General features: G+C 36.5%; 1 protein-coding gene across 1 annotated transcript in view; it reads left to right on the top strand.

The window, feature by feature from the left end:
* Positions 1 to 15738, top strand: part of CEP128 (centrosomal protein 128) — a 602257-nt gene that overhangs the window by 256155 nt on the left and 330364 nt on the right. Inside the window, exons 15-16 of the mRNA XM_023742234.1 lie at positions 6198 to 6374; positions 13216 to 13275. Of these exons, the coding sequence (XP_023598002.1) occupies positions 6198 to 6374; positions 13216 to 13275 (237 nt within the window). The remainder of the gene's footprint in view (positions 1 to 6197; positions 6375 to 13215; positions 13276 to 15738) is intronic.

The following is a 15738-nucleotide window of genomic DNA, read 5'->3' on the forward strand; positions in this document are numbered from 1 at the left end:
CTTCACAGAGGGTTAAAAACAAAACAAAACAAACCAATTGCCATCAAGTCAATTCTGACTCATAACGACCGCATAGGACTGAGTAGAGCTGCCCCATAGGATTTCCAAGGCTATAAAATCTTTATGGAAGCAGACTGCCATATCTTTCCCCTGAGGAGCTGCTGGTGGGTTTGAACTGCTGACCTTTCAGTTAGCAGCCAAGCACTATAAGCACTGCACCACCAGAGTTCCTTCACAGAGGGTTAGGAATAGGGTAGATCCATGGTTTTCTTTTTTTCCAAATTCACCCAAGCTATTTAGGATTCCTGTTTTTTTGATACGTGTTTATCTATATAGCCATACTTTGAATTAAAGAATTCTACTGTTATATAAGACCTTCTATTTTTAAGCAATAACTTTCAAAAAAATAATTTGATGTGCGCAGCAGTTGATGTGGTATGATTTTTCTTTTTTTTTTTTTCCCCATTTTCTAACACATTTTGAACTGCAGTGTGGTTATCTTCCAGATTAAGCTCTTTTCATATCTCCCATAAACTCCATTATATGCCACTTCTCTTTTAGTCTGAAGACACCTCACTCTGCAGTTTCTGCTCTGGTTGGCATTTCATGTTGTAGCTTACCTTCCTTGCAGAGCTTACTCTGTTGGCATATGTAATGGAAGCTTCCTAGAGAGTCAGATGGATGGCTTCCAGACAGATCCAATTTTTGTTCAGGATTGTTTCATAATTTGCCTTGTAATGCTAATGTCTTGGATTTAAAGCTTAGGTGTAACAGTTATCTTGAGTTACAGGAAGTGTCTTTCTCAGAACTTCTTAGGTGGTGTGTGCAAGTCTTCTACCGTCTCAGCAAGTCATGCTTCCAATCACTTTGAATTAAATTGCATTAGTTTTAACTTCAGCCTTTAATATTATTTCTCTCTCTCTGTTCCCTGTACTCTCTTCCCCATTCCCCGCTAATGTATTGAAGGCGGCATTGGGGTTGAGATATTGTTGTGCTTGCTTTTTCAGGTTCGTTTTGAGTAAAGTAAACACATTAAAATTGTAAATTAATCATCTATTTAGTCGTGTGTGTATTTTATTTAAAGTAATGTTTCTGTTAAGGGGTGTGAAAAACTGTTTTTGTTTCATGTAATGATTGTATTGGAAATAAAAGTAGCTTTTCTGGAACTCTTAAGACACTGAAGGAATTGCACAAGATTTTGCCAAGGAGATCTTTGGATATGCTCTAGTTTTATTGACATTTGTTATATTTTCAATAAGATTGCATCTCCTTATAATGTTTAGAGTCTCTGGGAAAGTGAATGTTCTGAGTTATAAAAAGAGTGGTAAAAAGTAAATATATAATTAGAGCAGAATTTCTTATCCTTTGAATTACAGGCCAATTGATCAATCCAGTAAACAGTGTTTTGTTTTTATTTTGTTTTTTTAACCATGTCCTTGTGAGTAGCCTTATTTATCATTTCCTTTAGGAACAAATGTCAACAAAATAAACCCTTTTTGTCCTAAAAATGGAAGCTTCATAAAACCTTTTCTGTTTCAAGAGTGGAACTGTACTCTGTTCAGTGTGTTATTAGTATCCTTCTTAACTAAAATTTACCAAGAACAGACTTTATGTGTATATAGGATATATCTCCAGTGTAGATAGCTAACCCCTAAAATTTTAAGATATTACACGTGTGTGATAGGCTTTTTAGTTCTATTGTAGTCTATTCTGATTATACCAATATGTCCTACATTTTCATTTAGAATGATAAGGCTCATTTTAGAAGTTTTCTTTTGAGTTATTCTTTCTATTTGGATACTACACTAGTCCCCACATAACCTGCTGATAACTTTTTTCAGTTTTTCACCTTGACTTTCTAACCTCCAGTCTTAAGAACTTGGCCTTTCTGGCATTTTAACAAAAAGAACGCCAGTCAGGGAGTCAGGGCACTCAGGTTAGAGTTGTAATCTCTACGACTATAGTCAAGTTACTCAGCTTTCTGGGCTTTGATTCCTTCATTTTTAAAATTAAGGGTTGGGCTTGATCTCTAAGGTTCTTTCTCAAATTCAGCCATGGGCTAGCATATCTTTCCTCTTGGACCGTATAGACTGCTATGCTTTGGTTCCTCTAACTCCTCCCAAAAAAAGGCCTCTTATCTCCTTGAGCCTCAGTCATCTGTGTTTTACCCTGAAACATTGAAGCTGGCCCAGGTAAACCTTCCATATTTCAAAATACTCTCTAAAATACCGTGTCCTACATCTGGTTCTCTAGAAATAGTGTAGCTTTCTGTTAATATTGTTATAGAACCATGGGAAATTGCTCCCTCTAAATTCCCTAGAAGATTACAAACTAGCCCTAATAGTGCCTGAATATTATCATCTACCCTTATTAATCCCTCTGTCCCCAAACCTTACACCTAAGAGGCTGGTTGGATTAAGTGCAGCCAATTTCCTTCCCCTTCCTTCTGTCAAAACTAGCTCTGCTTACTTAGTTGATAAAGCTATTTCTGAAATATGAAGCCAGGAGAAACAGCTAATTCATTAGGTGTCATAGTGAGTATTCAAATAGATATTCCCAAGCCAGAAGAACGGGACAAAACAAGTGGTGAAATTTTACGGAGATATTTGTTGAGTTTGCGAGTGTGGGGCCTTTTTTTTTTTTTAATCTTGTTCATTCTATCCCTAGTGTCCTAGTATCCCTACTATTTGACTTATATTTGTTGAATGAAACAATGAATCATGTTACACCTGCTTAAATACGGAATGGAAGTGCTTACTTAACTCTTAGATTTAGGGCTTTGGAGCACATGCAGAGGTTGATAGTCGGTATGGTGCAGTGTCTGACATCTATTCAAAAAGTAGTGAGGGAAAGAAGAGGGATATTTACCTGGAAGTTTAGAAGGTTTAGAGGGGCTGGAGGATTCATTTATTGGCTCTAATTCCTGAGTACAGCACTTAGACTAATGGAAAGATTTTACAGTCTTGCCAGGAACTCTGTTCCTTGAAACTTTAGATGTTCATGTGGAGGTTGGATGACCATCTGTCAGAAACGTCGAAGAACGTATTCATGAAGGGGTGGATTGTTAAACCCACTGATTTCTAAAGTCCATGTGAGTGTCTGATTCTGTGATTTTTACTTCAAAGGGAAGTTGGACGTGCCATACTAACTGCTACTAGTCTCGCAAAGGATAGTGAAGTGGATAATGAATTGTTCTTTGCTAAAGAGATTGAACTTATGGAGCCTTTTCTGACAATATCAATGTTCTTAAGGACATCAAAAGGTGGAAATAGTTTTAATCTTATTAATAAGGGACAAGTAACAGAGATCACTGAAAATGATCGTGGATAAAAGAGAGATGGCTGTGAGGGAAGAGGGAAAAGAAAGATCATTTAGAACATCATTGTGAGTTGTCTGGATTTAGAATATGGGCAGTCTTCTAAATACATCAGTAACCCCTGATAGAGTATTTTCTTTACTAACATTACACCATCCTAAGGACTGCAACAGTCTGGAGGCCTTATGTATGTGCAAGAAGAAACTTCCTAGCACACGTCAATAGCCTCTGAAGGGTATAGATCTGCACAGTAATTGATGATACGATTTTTACAGTGTGGAGTTTGAGTTTTCAAAAAATATTTAAATCATTCATCGAAGTGATAAAGTTTAAAGATAAGTATAAATATATTTTGTGGTCTCCTGGAATTAGCAGTTCACTGAGGGAGATAGATGCATGGATAAATAATTATATTACAGCTGATAAGTTCTTTTATATATGTTTTTTTTTTTTTTAATTTCTCTTGGGTGGTGGAAACAGTTACATGCTTGACTACTAGCTGAGAGATAAGTGGTTTGAACCCACCCAGAGATGCCTCAGAAGACAGGCTTGGTGATCTGCTTCAGAAAGGTTCACAGCCTTGAAAACCCTATGGAGCAGTTCTACTCTGCACACATGGTGTCGCTGTGAATCAAAATTGACTCAAGGGCAACTAAATACAACAACAACAACATGATATAAACAACCTGCTGTGGGGATATTCTTCTTGGGGAAGTTAGGAAAGAGAGGAGTCTGGGTCTTAGAGGATAGACTTCGAAGGATAAGTAGTATAGGTGATATAAGTGCATAGGAACACCCCTGAGAGAGGTATCATCACCTAGGGACTTGGCAGTAAGGTTTCTCTCTAATAAGTACTGTATTTTTACACAAGTAATGTGTGCCTTTTACGTTTGCAACTGCACCCTCTCCCTGAAAGGTATTTTCGTAAGCGTGCTATGATAATTTTTTTTTTTTTTTTACAGCAGCATGTGAAAAAAATGGCATAGTGGCACTTATGAAGATACCTTGCGGGGGGAGGACAGTTGGCAAACAAATGTGGAAGGCATGTGTTATTTGCATAAAAATATGGTAAACTCTAAAATCATCAAGTACTATTTAGAGCCAGGATGTTTATTTTCAGAAAGACTTCTAGTTGAGAGCCAGATACGGTGAAGATATAAATATAGCTAATAAAAGGCTGTATAAATCAAGAGAGAGGGTTTGGACAGAAACTAAATATGGACAAAGGAGAAAGTCAGGGATAAGTACTTTGGCAATTTCTATCCAAACACTGTAAAAGAACGGAACACTCCTATTATTGTGGTTGGTAAATTCCTGCTCTGTAGGTGGACATGCCAGGCTGCCATTAGCCTGATGCCGTTTAAGCATTATCTCATAAAATGAACTCCCCTTGTTCCGACTTCCTGTTCATTAAGCAACATTCTGATTATAATTTGCCTTCCCATCTAGATTGGCCTACAGGGGGAACATGTACTGAGTATGCTGACATGAGCACTCTGATCCATATGGCAGCTATGGTTCTCATTGTAAACTAATGTAGTTAATTGAGTGGTAGTCTAGTTTGGACATTAGTCTCTTGTGAGCTTAATGTTACTCTCCTGTTGAAAGATGACTCCACTCTGAACATCAAAAATAAAAGAAAATTCAATTCCTAAGTTTACAAAGCTGAGAGCCAGACTCAGATGATGGACTAAGGTGAATGTGTCAAGATAAATCCTGTGTCTTGGCCACCAGCCTTGCTTTGAAGAAGTACTACTTCAAGGAGAGTTATACAAGTCAGATGTGGTTGGGGGAGACATATGTAGGCATATTCGAGGAAGTACAGGTATGAGAGAGTGGAAAGGAGGGAGATGAGGCTGGAGAGAGGGGTAGAAGACAGATTCTAAAGGGACTCAGTTGTTTAGGGCAGAGGATGTTATCATTCATTTTTAAAAGTAAGTTAAATTGAAAGGAAATGGCATGTGTATTTCTTTTGGTAAAACACCATTCTGCCTTTCATGCTTCATTTTCAATGAGCACATCTCCTTGTTATTTTTTCAAATTCAAGCTGAGTTTGTTGACCACATAATCTTCCTAGTTATGTTGTATTTACTAGGCTAAATTAAAGACTATTAGGCTCCTATGTAACTGAAGTCATAATAGCTAGCTGTCATGACTTTAGTCCACATTTATACATACAGTTCTAGTGATTTTGTTATTTTACTTCAAGCCTGGTGCAGTATCACTTGAATCTCTTTACTAAAGAAATAGTAAATCATAATGATTGAGAATTGTTTGCCTAGCAGGGGTCCCAAATCCTTGTAATCTCTTAAATGACTTCTTAGAAAAATCCTTTTTCATTAAGTGTATGTGCTTATTTTGGTTCCATAAAATGTTCATGATTCGAAAGCATTTATATAATATGTATGCATTTCAAAACTGAGCCTATTTTAAAACAATGTTCTGATGAGATAAATGTGGTAACGATTTTTTTTCTGGAAACGAAGAAACGAACACCATCTTATCTGACAGTTTGTGTTTTCTAAGGCTTTACTAATGTTTACTGAAAGCTCACAGTTAACTTTTCTTTGATGCATTAATGGCAATATATTATTAAAATGGTAAAGGATTTTTTTTCAACTTCTTTTCTCCTTTGGTTAGAGAACTACTATAGTTTTCTTTGACAACTGTCCTGCTCACCATCTCCCTTAGTGTTCTACTTGTGAACTCTGTGAGTTAACCTCAGCTAATGAGTACTGAAAGTGTGTTTTATTTTAGTAAAGTCACTGATGGTGTGAGATCTGTTTTCTAATCCACTTCTTTGAGTTGGTTGTATGGATGTTACAGGTATTTTGTCCACTTAATAATCAATTTCTATTTTCACTTCTTATCAATGCCTTAGGAAAAGCATATAACCAATGAAGAAGAGAACTTAAGGAGGATGGAAGAAGCCAGATTGCAGCTCAAGGATCAACTTCTTTGTCTGGAGACTGAACAGGAATCCATTTTTGGCATGATAGGAAAGGAAATTGATGCAGTTTGTAAAACCTTCTGGAGGGACTCAATGGAGAAAATGAAAGTAATTACCAGTTCTTATTGTGCCTTAGAATTTCAGCTCGTTTCCTAACATATGATTATAATGAGATTTTAATGAATGGCTACATGGTTGTCACATTTTTATTTCAGAAAGTTTCATGAAACAAAATAAAAAGCTTCTTGCATTTCTAGAATGAGGCACTATATCTATTGCACAGTCTTGGTGAGAGAAATTGTACTGTTACTCCACTAAATTGCCAGCGGTTCACTCTGTAAAAGAAAATGTCTTGCGAGAAAGGCAGCAGTTCTGGCTAAGGAAAGCATCCTTGGAGTGAAGAGTCCTGGATTTTGAATTTTTCATTACCACAGATTATTTTTATTGTTTTTATTATATTATTGGCTGACATTTATTGGGTACTAGCTTTATTCCAGATACTTTGATAAGTATTGTGTATGCATCTCTCCCTGAATCCCTAAAACAACCCTATCAGATGCTCTGATTCAATTTATTTTAGAGAAGAGGAAACAAAGGCTTAATGGGATTAAGTTACTCGCTCTAATCATGCTTGTAGTTAAGTGATATCAGGACTTTAATCCTTTAGGGTCTAACTCTGGAACCTAAACAATTACTTTGCTCTCTGCTAGCCTTTTAAAAATAAATTATATTTAATTTAGTTTTTGTATCTTTTAAATTAAATAGTGCTACTTAATGTATAGTTTTAGTGAGATGATAAATAAAAACAGAAGTGATCATGGATGTTTGCATTCCTTGAAGGAAAGTACCACTATCAACTCCAGGTGCTTTGGTATGGTATAACCATAGCACAATGTAGTTCAGTCCTCATTTACCTCTCTGTTTACTTCATTTCATGATATAGCAGCAGTTAAATTGTAGGGTTAGCACATGTATGCATGTATGCTTTACTTTCCAGGTGTTTCTTTTTTAATTTTGTAATTCATTTGTCTTTTTCCTCCTCTGAAATGATTTTCCTATCTCATACTATTAGTTTCCCCTTTTTGCCTTTTTTTTTTCTTTTTTTGCATTCCTCCCCATCTATGTTTGTTTATCTCTTTCTCCAGTGTTTAAAAAGTAGAAAATAAAGCTATAATTCTACTCTTGCAGCTGAAAGTATCTTCGGATATGACTATAATGGAAATATTTCAATGGATAGAATTTGATTGAATTGATGGCATTTCTACAATATGTATTTTTATATGCATTTTTTAAACTTCAGATATCAGCTTGGGAGCCTGTGAGCCTAATCAGAGAAGTAATTGGCTTTAGAGGAAAAGCTAACTCTCTGAAGCTGGTAGAGCCTGTTGTATTGTTGTTGTTCGGTGCCATGGAGTCAGTTCTGACTCATAGGAACTCTGTGTACAACAGAATGAAACACTGTCCCGTGCTGCACCATCCTCACAATCATTGCTATGTTTGAGCCCATTGTTGCAGTCACTGTGTCAGTCCATCTTATTGAGGGTCTTCTCTTTTCTGCTGACCCTCTACTTTACCAAGCATGATGTCCTTCTCCAGGGGCTACTCCCTCCTAATAATATGTCCAAAGTATGTGAGACGAAGGCTCGCCATCCTCACTTCTAAGGAACATTCTGGCTGTACTTCTTCCAAGACAGATTGGTTTTTTCTTCTGACAGTTCCATGGTATATTCCATATTCTTCCCCAACACCATAATTCAAAGGCATCAATCCTTCGGTCTTCCTTATTCATTGTCCAGCTTTTGCATGCCTATGAGGCGACTGAAAATACCATGACTTGGGTCAGGCGCACCATAGTCCTCAAAGTGGTATCTTTGCTTTTTACCACTTTAAAGAGGTCTTTTTGCAGCAGATTTGCCCAACATAAACCATTGTTTGATTTCTTCACCGCTGCTTCTGTGGGCATTGATTGTGGATCCAAATAAAATGAAGTCCTTGACAACTTCAGTATTATCAATGATGTTGCTTATTGGTCCAGTTTTGAGGACTTTTGTTTTCTTTATGTTGAGGTATAATCCATACTGAAGACTGTAGTCTTTTGATCTTCATCAGCATCTTTGATCTTCATCAGTAAGTACTTCAAGTCCTCTTCACTTTTAGCAAGCAACGTTGTGTCATCTGCGTATCGCAGGTTGTTAATGAGTCTTCCTCCAATCCTGATGCTGCATTCTTCTTCATAATCCAGCTTCTTGGATTATGTGCTCGGCATACATATTGAATATGGTGAAAGGATAGAACCCTGACACACACCTTTCCTGATTTTTAACCACGCAGTATCCTCTTGTTCTGTTAGACGACTGCATCTTGGTCTACGTACAATTCCACATGAGCACAGTTAACTGTTCTGGAATTCCCTTTCTTTGCAATGTTCTGCATAATTTGTTGTGACCCACACAGTCTAATGTCCTTGTATAGTCAGTAAAACACAGGTAAACATCTTCCTGGTATTCTCTACTTTCAGCCAAGATTCATCTGACATCAACAATGATATCCCTCATTGCACATCCTCTTGAATCTGGCTTCAGTTTTTGGAAGTTCCCTGTCGATGTACTGCTGCAACTGTTTTTGAATGATCTTCAGCAAAATTTTACTTGCGTGTGATATTAATGATATTGTTTGATAATTTTCGCATTCTATTGGATCACCTTTCTCTGTAATGGGCACAAATGTGGATCTCTTCCAGTCGATTGGCCAGGTAGCTGTCGTCCAAATTTCTTGGCACAGACGAATGAGCACTTCCAACATTGCATCTGTTTGTTGAGACATCTCAATTGGTATTCCACCAATTCCTGAAGCCTTGTTTTTCGCCAGCACTTTCAGAGCAGCTTGGACTTCTTCCTTCAGTACCATCAGTTCTTGATCATATGCTACCTCCTGAAATGGTTGAATGTCGACCAATTCTTTTTGGTGGAGTGACTCTGAGTATTCCTCCCATCTTCTTATTTATTTATTTATTTATTTTATTGTGCTTTAGGTGAAAGTTTACAGCTCAAATTAGTTTCTCATACAAAAATTTATACACACATTATTTTGTGACCCTAGTTGATATCCCTATAATGTGATCGCACATTCCTCCTTTCTACCCTGGATTTCTGGTGTCCATTCAACCAACTCTTCCCCCTTTCTGCCTTTTTGTCTTGCCTCTGGATAGGAGCTGCCCATTTAGTCTTGTGTATCTACTTGAACTAAGAAGCACACTCTTCATGCGTATCATTTTACGTTTTATAGTCCAGTCTATTCTTTGTCAGAAGAGTGGACTTTGGGAATGGTTTTAGTTCTGGGTTAACAGAGAATCCGGGGACCATGTCTTCTGGGATTGCTCCAGTCTCAGTAAGACCATTGAGTCTGGTCTTTTTACTAGAATTTGAGTTCTGCACCCCATTTTCTCCTGCTCCATCAGGGTCTCTCTGTTCTGTTCCCTTTCAGGGCGGTCATTGGTGGTAGCGCCAGACACCATCTAGTTCTTCTGGTCTCAGGCTGATGGAGTCTCTGGTTTATGTGGCCCTTTCTGTCTCTTGGGCTAATACTTTCCTTGTGTCTTTGGTGTTTTTCATTCTCCTTTGCTCCAGGTGGGTTGGGACCAGTTGATGCATCTTAGACTGATGCAGTATGGCCAATACCAGTCCATTTCAGTTCACTGTTGCTTAGAATATCGATCTTCAAGCATTTCATTATAATGCTGTTGTTTTCTTTTTGCTGTATGATGCTGCTTTTTGCATTTAAGATTGCCTTATTTACATATATGTAAATATATTACAAAAAGGGCTCTCCATAATAATGATAGCTAACATTAGTTGAACAACTACTAGGTGCAAGATATTTCACATTATATAATGTACCTTCTATATCTTATTTCACTTTATCTTCATAGTGAACCAACACCATATGTGGTGTTGAAAACTCTAATTTCATCTAAAAGAAGCACATATTGTCTATTATTTAGTCTACGTTTAAGTATTTGTTTCAGGATGGTTTATTTTCAGTGATACATAAACCTTGTCACAGGCAATTCCAGGCTAAAACGTGTGTAGACAGCAGGTTGCTTAAATATTTTATTTCTTTATGAGGTGCAAATTATCATCCCAACGTCTTCCTAAAGAAGCACCCTATTCTTTAATAGGCTCTGAGGAATGGAATGATTTTGGTAATGTGTCTTTACATCTCTTCTTCTAGAGAAAGAGTAATTTTTTTTTTTTTTAAAGCATACAGCTTTTTGTTTTGGATCTCTTTCCATTAGTAACTTCAGATGTTTAGTTCCCATAGCCTTAAAAAAAAGAATACCTCGAAAATATTTACTCTCACCTGAAAAGAATTGCCAGGGAGTTTGTTAACGATGTGATGCTTTGTAGTTCAGAGTACTGTGGGAAAGTGATGGAGGAATCATGTAGTATCGTTTCCAAGAAGGAATAATTCCAAGTGTTTTATGCCATTTGTTGATTTTTTAAATGTTGCTATTGAAATTTTCCACCATTTTATGTAGAGAGTGATTATGCTAGGACTGGATTCGATAAGAGATATGTAACAAATGAACTTGAGAAAAATCCTGGGGAATGTTGATTTTATTTCTAATTATATTTTTCTTTTTCCAGCCATGGTTGTCACTTTTTTCACTTTAGTAAATGCAAGCATTGTTTTTAAACCTCAGTGTGGTTGTCCTAAAATAAACTACTGCCTTTCTAAAACGATTAGGAAAGTGCCTGAATTAAAGATTTATAATTCTCATAGGCTATTCTTTGACAATTCAAAATTTCAACTAAATAGATTAGCTCTGTATGATGTCTTTATTTTTAGTCTCTGTCTTCTCATAGCACTTGGTCTGAATAGTCGTTAACACTCAGTTATAGATGGATTTTGGATTAAGACAGATCTAGGTTTAAACTGCAGATTTCCAAATGGGAAATGGAAGACCTTAGATAAGTTATGTAATCCCTATCCTCTCTAAGAATTTATTTCCCCATTTGTAAGCTGGTTCACTATGAAGATAAAGTGAAATAAGATATAGAAGGTACGCTATATAATGTGAAATATCTTGCACCTAATAGTTGTTCAGTTAATGTTAGCTATCATTATTATGGAGTGCTCTTTTTGTAATATATTTACATATATGTATAGCTTCTTTATCTTCATCTTTTTTATGACAAGTGCCGGAGACAGTCCTCTGGCCATAATAGACCTTGAAACTCATTTACTGATCATGGCATCTTGATATACTGTCAGTGGTAATGATAGTATTGAATGCATTCTGTGTACCAGATACTGTGCTGATACTAATTTCATTTAATCTATATCTTGGCCTTATGAGGTAGTTGTCTCACTTGTAGAAATGTGGCTTATAGAAATTAAGTCACACTACGTGGAAGTGTTCAAGACTGTTCTCTTAAACACCAAACTCTTTATGAATCTGTAAAAAAAATCAGAAAATACTCAACATTATTTTTACCCATTATCTCAAATCATTTTAGACCTCAATCTTAAGGACTATATCTTAGGGTGCTGAAGATTTAATTGAGAGGTATGACATAAGTATATGAAAAATAATAATAAAAGTATATTATGATCAATAATAAATGGATTTTTTACAAACATTTAGCACAGTAGAGAGTCAGAAGAGGAAGAAAACATGGTGAACTAGGGTAGTTAGGGAAAGTTGGGGAAAGTTTCACTGTAAAGCCAGGAAATGAGAGTTGGGTGGAATTTGGATAGAGAGAAAGGTGAATGACACTCTTGTATATGACACCTGGTAGGTACCCAATATTCATTTATTATATGTCTAAATGAAGTACTTAACGATATTCCTGATAGGTGAGTTATGTGTACACACCTTAAGAGGTATGGAAGTATTTGAGAATAAGAGTAGGTATCTTTTCCAAGGGATAGAATATTTTTAAACAGAACATTTCTAGAAAGAGAGCCTGCAAAAATATTATATGTAGCGAAAAAGAGGAAGATCCTCGACGAGCTGGATTGACACATTGGGTGCAACAACAGGCTCAAACTTAGAAACGATTGTGAGGATGGTGCAGGACCGGGCAGTGTTTTGTTCTGCTGTACATAGGGTTGCTATGAGTTGGAACTGACTCGATGGCACCTAACAACAACAACAAGCACAAGGTGTAAAGAAAGAGGGAATTGAGAAAAAAAAGATTGTCGGTGACTTTGTGCTTATAATTATAAAACCATTGATAATCTTTCAGGATAGTACAGTACTTAAGTAATAAGGCAAAATTAAATAAGGCAAGGGTTTTATAAACAGGTTGGTATGAAGGAAATCAGGGAAGCTAGTATAGACAACTTAGTGTCAGATTTTGTTACCATCTGTAAATATAAAGCAAAGCTTCCATGAAATCATGTTTAATTTCTGTAAGTTCTACCCGACCATTGATGAGACAAAATGGCTCTCATAAAACAAAACTGAAGGATATATGAGACAAGAGTGTTCATGTAATCACATCTAACCCACTGTGAAGTACATTATGTGGAACAGACAGAAGAAAAGAAATAAAAATGAAGTAAACATGCTTTAACTGAGTCTGTTTTCCATACAGATCTCGGTGGAACTGGCCTCCAGAGATTGTGGTAATGATAGCACTTGAGAGTTGATTTTTCCATGTCTCTGTACTTGAGCTCTGTTTTTGGTTCTGTTGTACACAAGGTTACAATGAGTCAGAATCGACTCAACGGCACTTAACAACATATTTGAGCTACGTACACACATCCATAGGTACATAAATGGTGGCTTCGAATTGGTTGAGTACTTATTATAAACTTTCTTCTTTTTAAATCTTTAAGTTTAGTAATTAAATTTTTCAATGCTAATGGTAAGAATTTAATTTTTGTAAGTTCATTTTAGAGAAAAATTTATTTCTAATAGACTTTCTTTATCTTTTGGTAGGTTTTTTCATCTGTTCCTGATAGACATTTTGACCCACATCGCTGGTTAGCAGAAAGCAAGGTAAATTCCTTTTTGGATTCTAAAGTTATCATAATATTTATGACCTTCAAGTTATCCTATTTGGTTTAGTTAAATATTTTGTCATGTAACTGAGCATATGAAACTTACAATTTCATTTCAGGAGGTGATATCTTTGCAGTGCATTTAAGAAGCCTCTGTGAGTTTCTTCCTTTTAACATTTATAAATTAATTAAATATATCATGATGTTGCTTATTGGTCCAGTTGGAGGATTTTTGTTTTCTTTATGTTGAGGTGTAATCCATACTGCAGGCTATGGTCTTTGATCTTCATCAGTAAGTGCTTCAAGTCCTCTTCACTTTCAGCAAGCAAGATTGTGTCATCTGCATAATGCAGGTTATTAATAAGTCTCCCTCCACTCCTGATGCCCCATTCTTCTTCATATAGTCCAGCTTCTTGGAGTATTTGCTCAGCATACAGATTGAATAGGTATGGAGAAATGATAAAACCCTGACGCACACTTTTCTTGACTTTAAACCACACAGTATCCCCTTGTTCTGTCCAAACAACTGCCACTTGATCTATGTACAGGTTCCTCATGAGCACAATTAAGTGTTCTGTAATTCCCATTCTTCGCAATGTTATCCATAATTTATTATGATCCACGCAGTTGAATGCCTTTGGCATGGAATTACAGAATAAAGGAAGGTAAAACTATTGGAATAATTACAGCCAGATTGTCAGAGAGACATTCTTCTGTCTTTTACTTGGGATAGGCAACTTCTTTGGAAGTATACAAAGGTCAGGGATGCTGGAACTACCTGAATTATATATATATGCTGTCAGTAGTAATATTATGTATGTTTGTTTCAAATTGATTCCTGAAGGTAAGCTCAAAGCCTGCCAACTCTCTGTGTGGCCCAAACATATCCCTTTACCTCACTGGATGTCTTGTGTAGTCATTTACAAGATGAGAAGAATGAACTTTACATTCAGAAAGTAACTTTCCTGTTTCCTGGTTCTTTACCATTCTGACTTAAATTTAATGGAGGGTAAGTACAAATAAATAAAATTGAATAATTTGCTAGATTTAGCAAAGAGATTGTTCTATACTTTGGTATAATTATCAACTATCAGGTCAACATAGAAATTTACTAATAGAAAAACATGAAAAATTATGACCAGATGTGATATAAACCAGAAAAAACTTGTTAACCTTTGAGTCAATTCTGACTCATAGTGACACTATAGGACAGAGTAGAACTGCCCCATAGAGTTTCCAGGGAGTGGATGGTGGATTCGAACTGCTGACCTTTTGGTTAGCAGCCAAACGCTTGCACCACCAGGACCCCAGATGTGATGTAGATAGCTGTTTATTTAAGCAACATCACTTTTAAAACACTTGCTTTCCATTTTAGCCTAGTTTTTTTACTTCAAGGTGCTAAAATGGAAAATTGTCCATCCCATTTAAATTCCATAGGACAACCACCTGTACTAAAACCTGACCAATTGTAGTCCAATTTAGGATTTTACTGTAAGAAGGACCTTTAAGATTTTGTCAAGTGTCCTAATTTAAAAATATGAGAAAAGTGAGGTTTAAAGAAAGCAAGTGACTTGCCTAGTGCCATATAAAGAGTGAGAAAACAGATTACATGTCACATCTGACTTGCAATAAAAGTTCTTACCATTGTGCATACTGCCATCCAAAGCCTTTGTTCATGTAGCCAAGATTTATTGATTATGTACTTTGTGCCAGACACTGGGGTATAAGGGTTCATGACCCATGGACTTTGCTCTAATATAGTTTAAAGTCTAATAGTGAAAATGGAGGTGTAAGAAGTAAAAATAAATCCCCTAAAGCGTGTTATATTGAAATAAAAAGTATGTAAACATTGTCAAAGGAACACAGAGGAGGGAAGAACTGTCTGTGCTGGGAGGATGGGAGCATGTGATACTGCCAACATATCATCACAGAAGTGACATATTGCTCTTACAAAAAACGTGTCAAAGTTCTTCAGCTGACCAATTGTAGATAGAGCAATGGCAAGAAGATGAGAATATTTGGGTAACCAGAGATAATTCACTGAGATTGATGAGTAAGGTGAGCAATGTACAGCTCTGTATTCGAGAAGCCTCTTAAAACACACACAGATACACACATTGTTTTAATTGTACTTTAAGTGAAAGTTTATAGTTCAAGTCAGTTTCTCATACAAAAATTTATACACACATTGCTATGTGACCCTAGCTGCTTTCCTTATAATGTGACAGCACACTCCTCCTTTCCACCCTGGTTTCCTGTATGCATTCAACCAGCTCCTGCCCCTTTTTGCCTTCTCATATTCCCTCTGGACAGGAGCTTCCCGTTTAGTCTAGTGTATCTACTTGAGCTAAGAAGCACTCTCACGAGTATCATTTCACGTCCCATTGTCCCGTCTAATCTTTGACTGAAGAGTTGGCTTCGGGAATGGTTTCAGTTCTGGGCTAACAGAGTGTCCGGGAGC

Source organism: Trichechus manatus, unplaced genomic scaffold, assembly GCF_000243295.1.
Source record: "Trichechus manatus latirostris isolate Lorelei unplaced genomic scaffold, TriManLat1.0 scaffold00206, whole genome shotgun sequence".
Taxonomy (NCBI): Eukaryota; Metazoa; Chordata; class Mammalia; order Sirenia; family Trichechidae; genus Trichechus; species Trichechus manatus.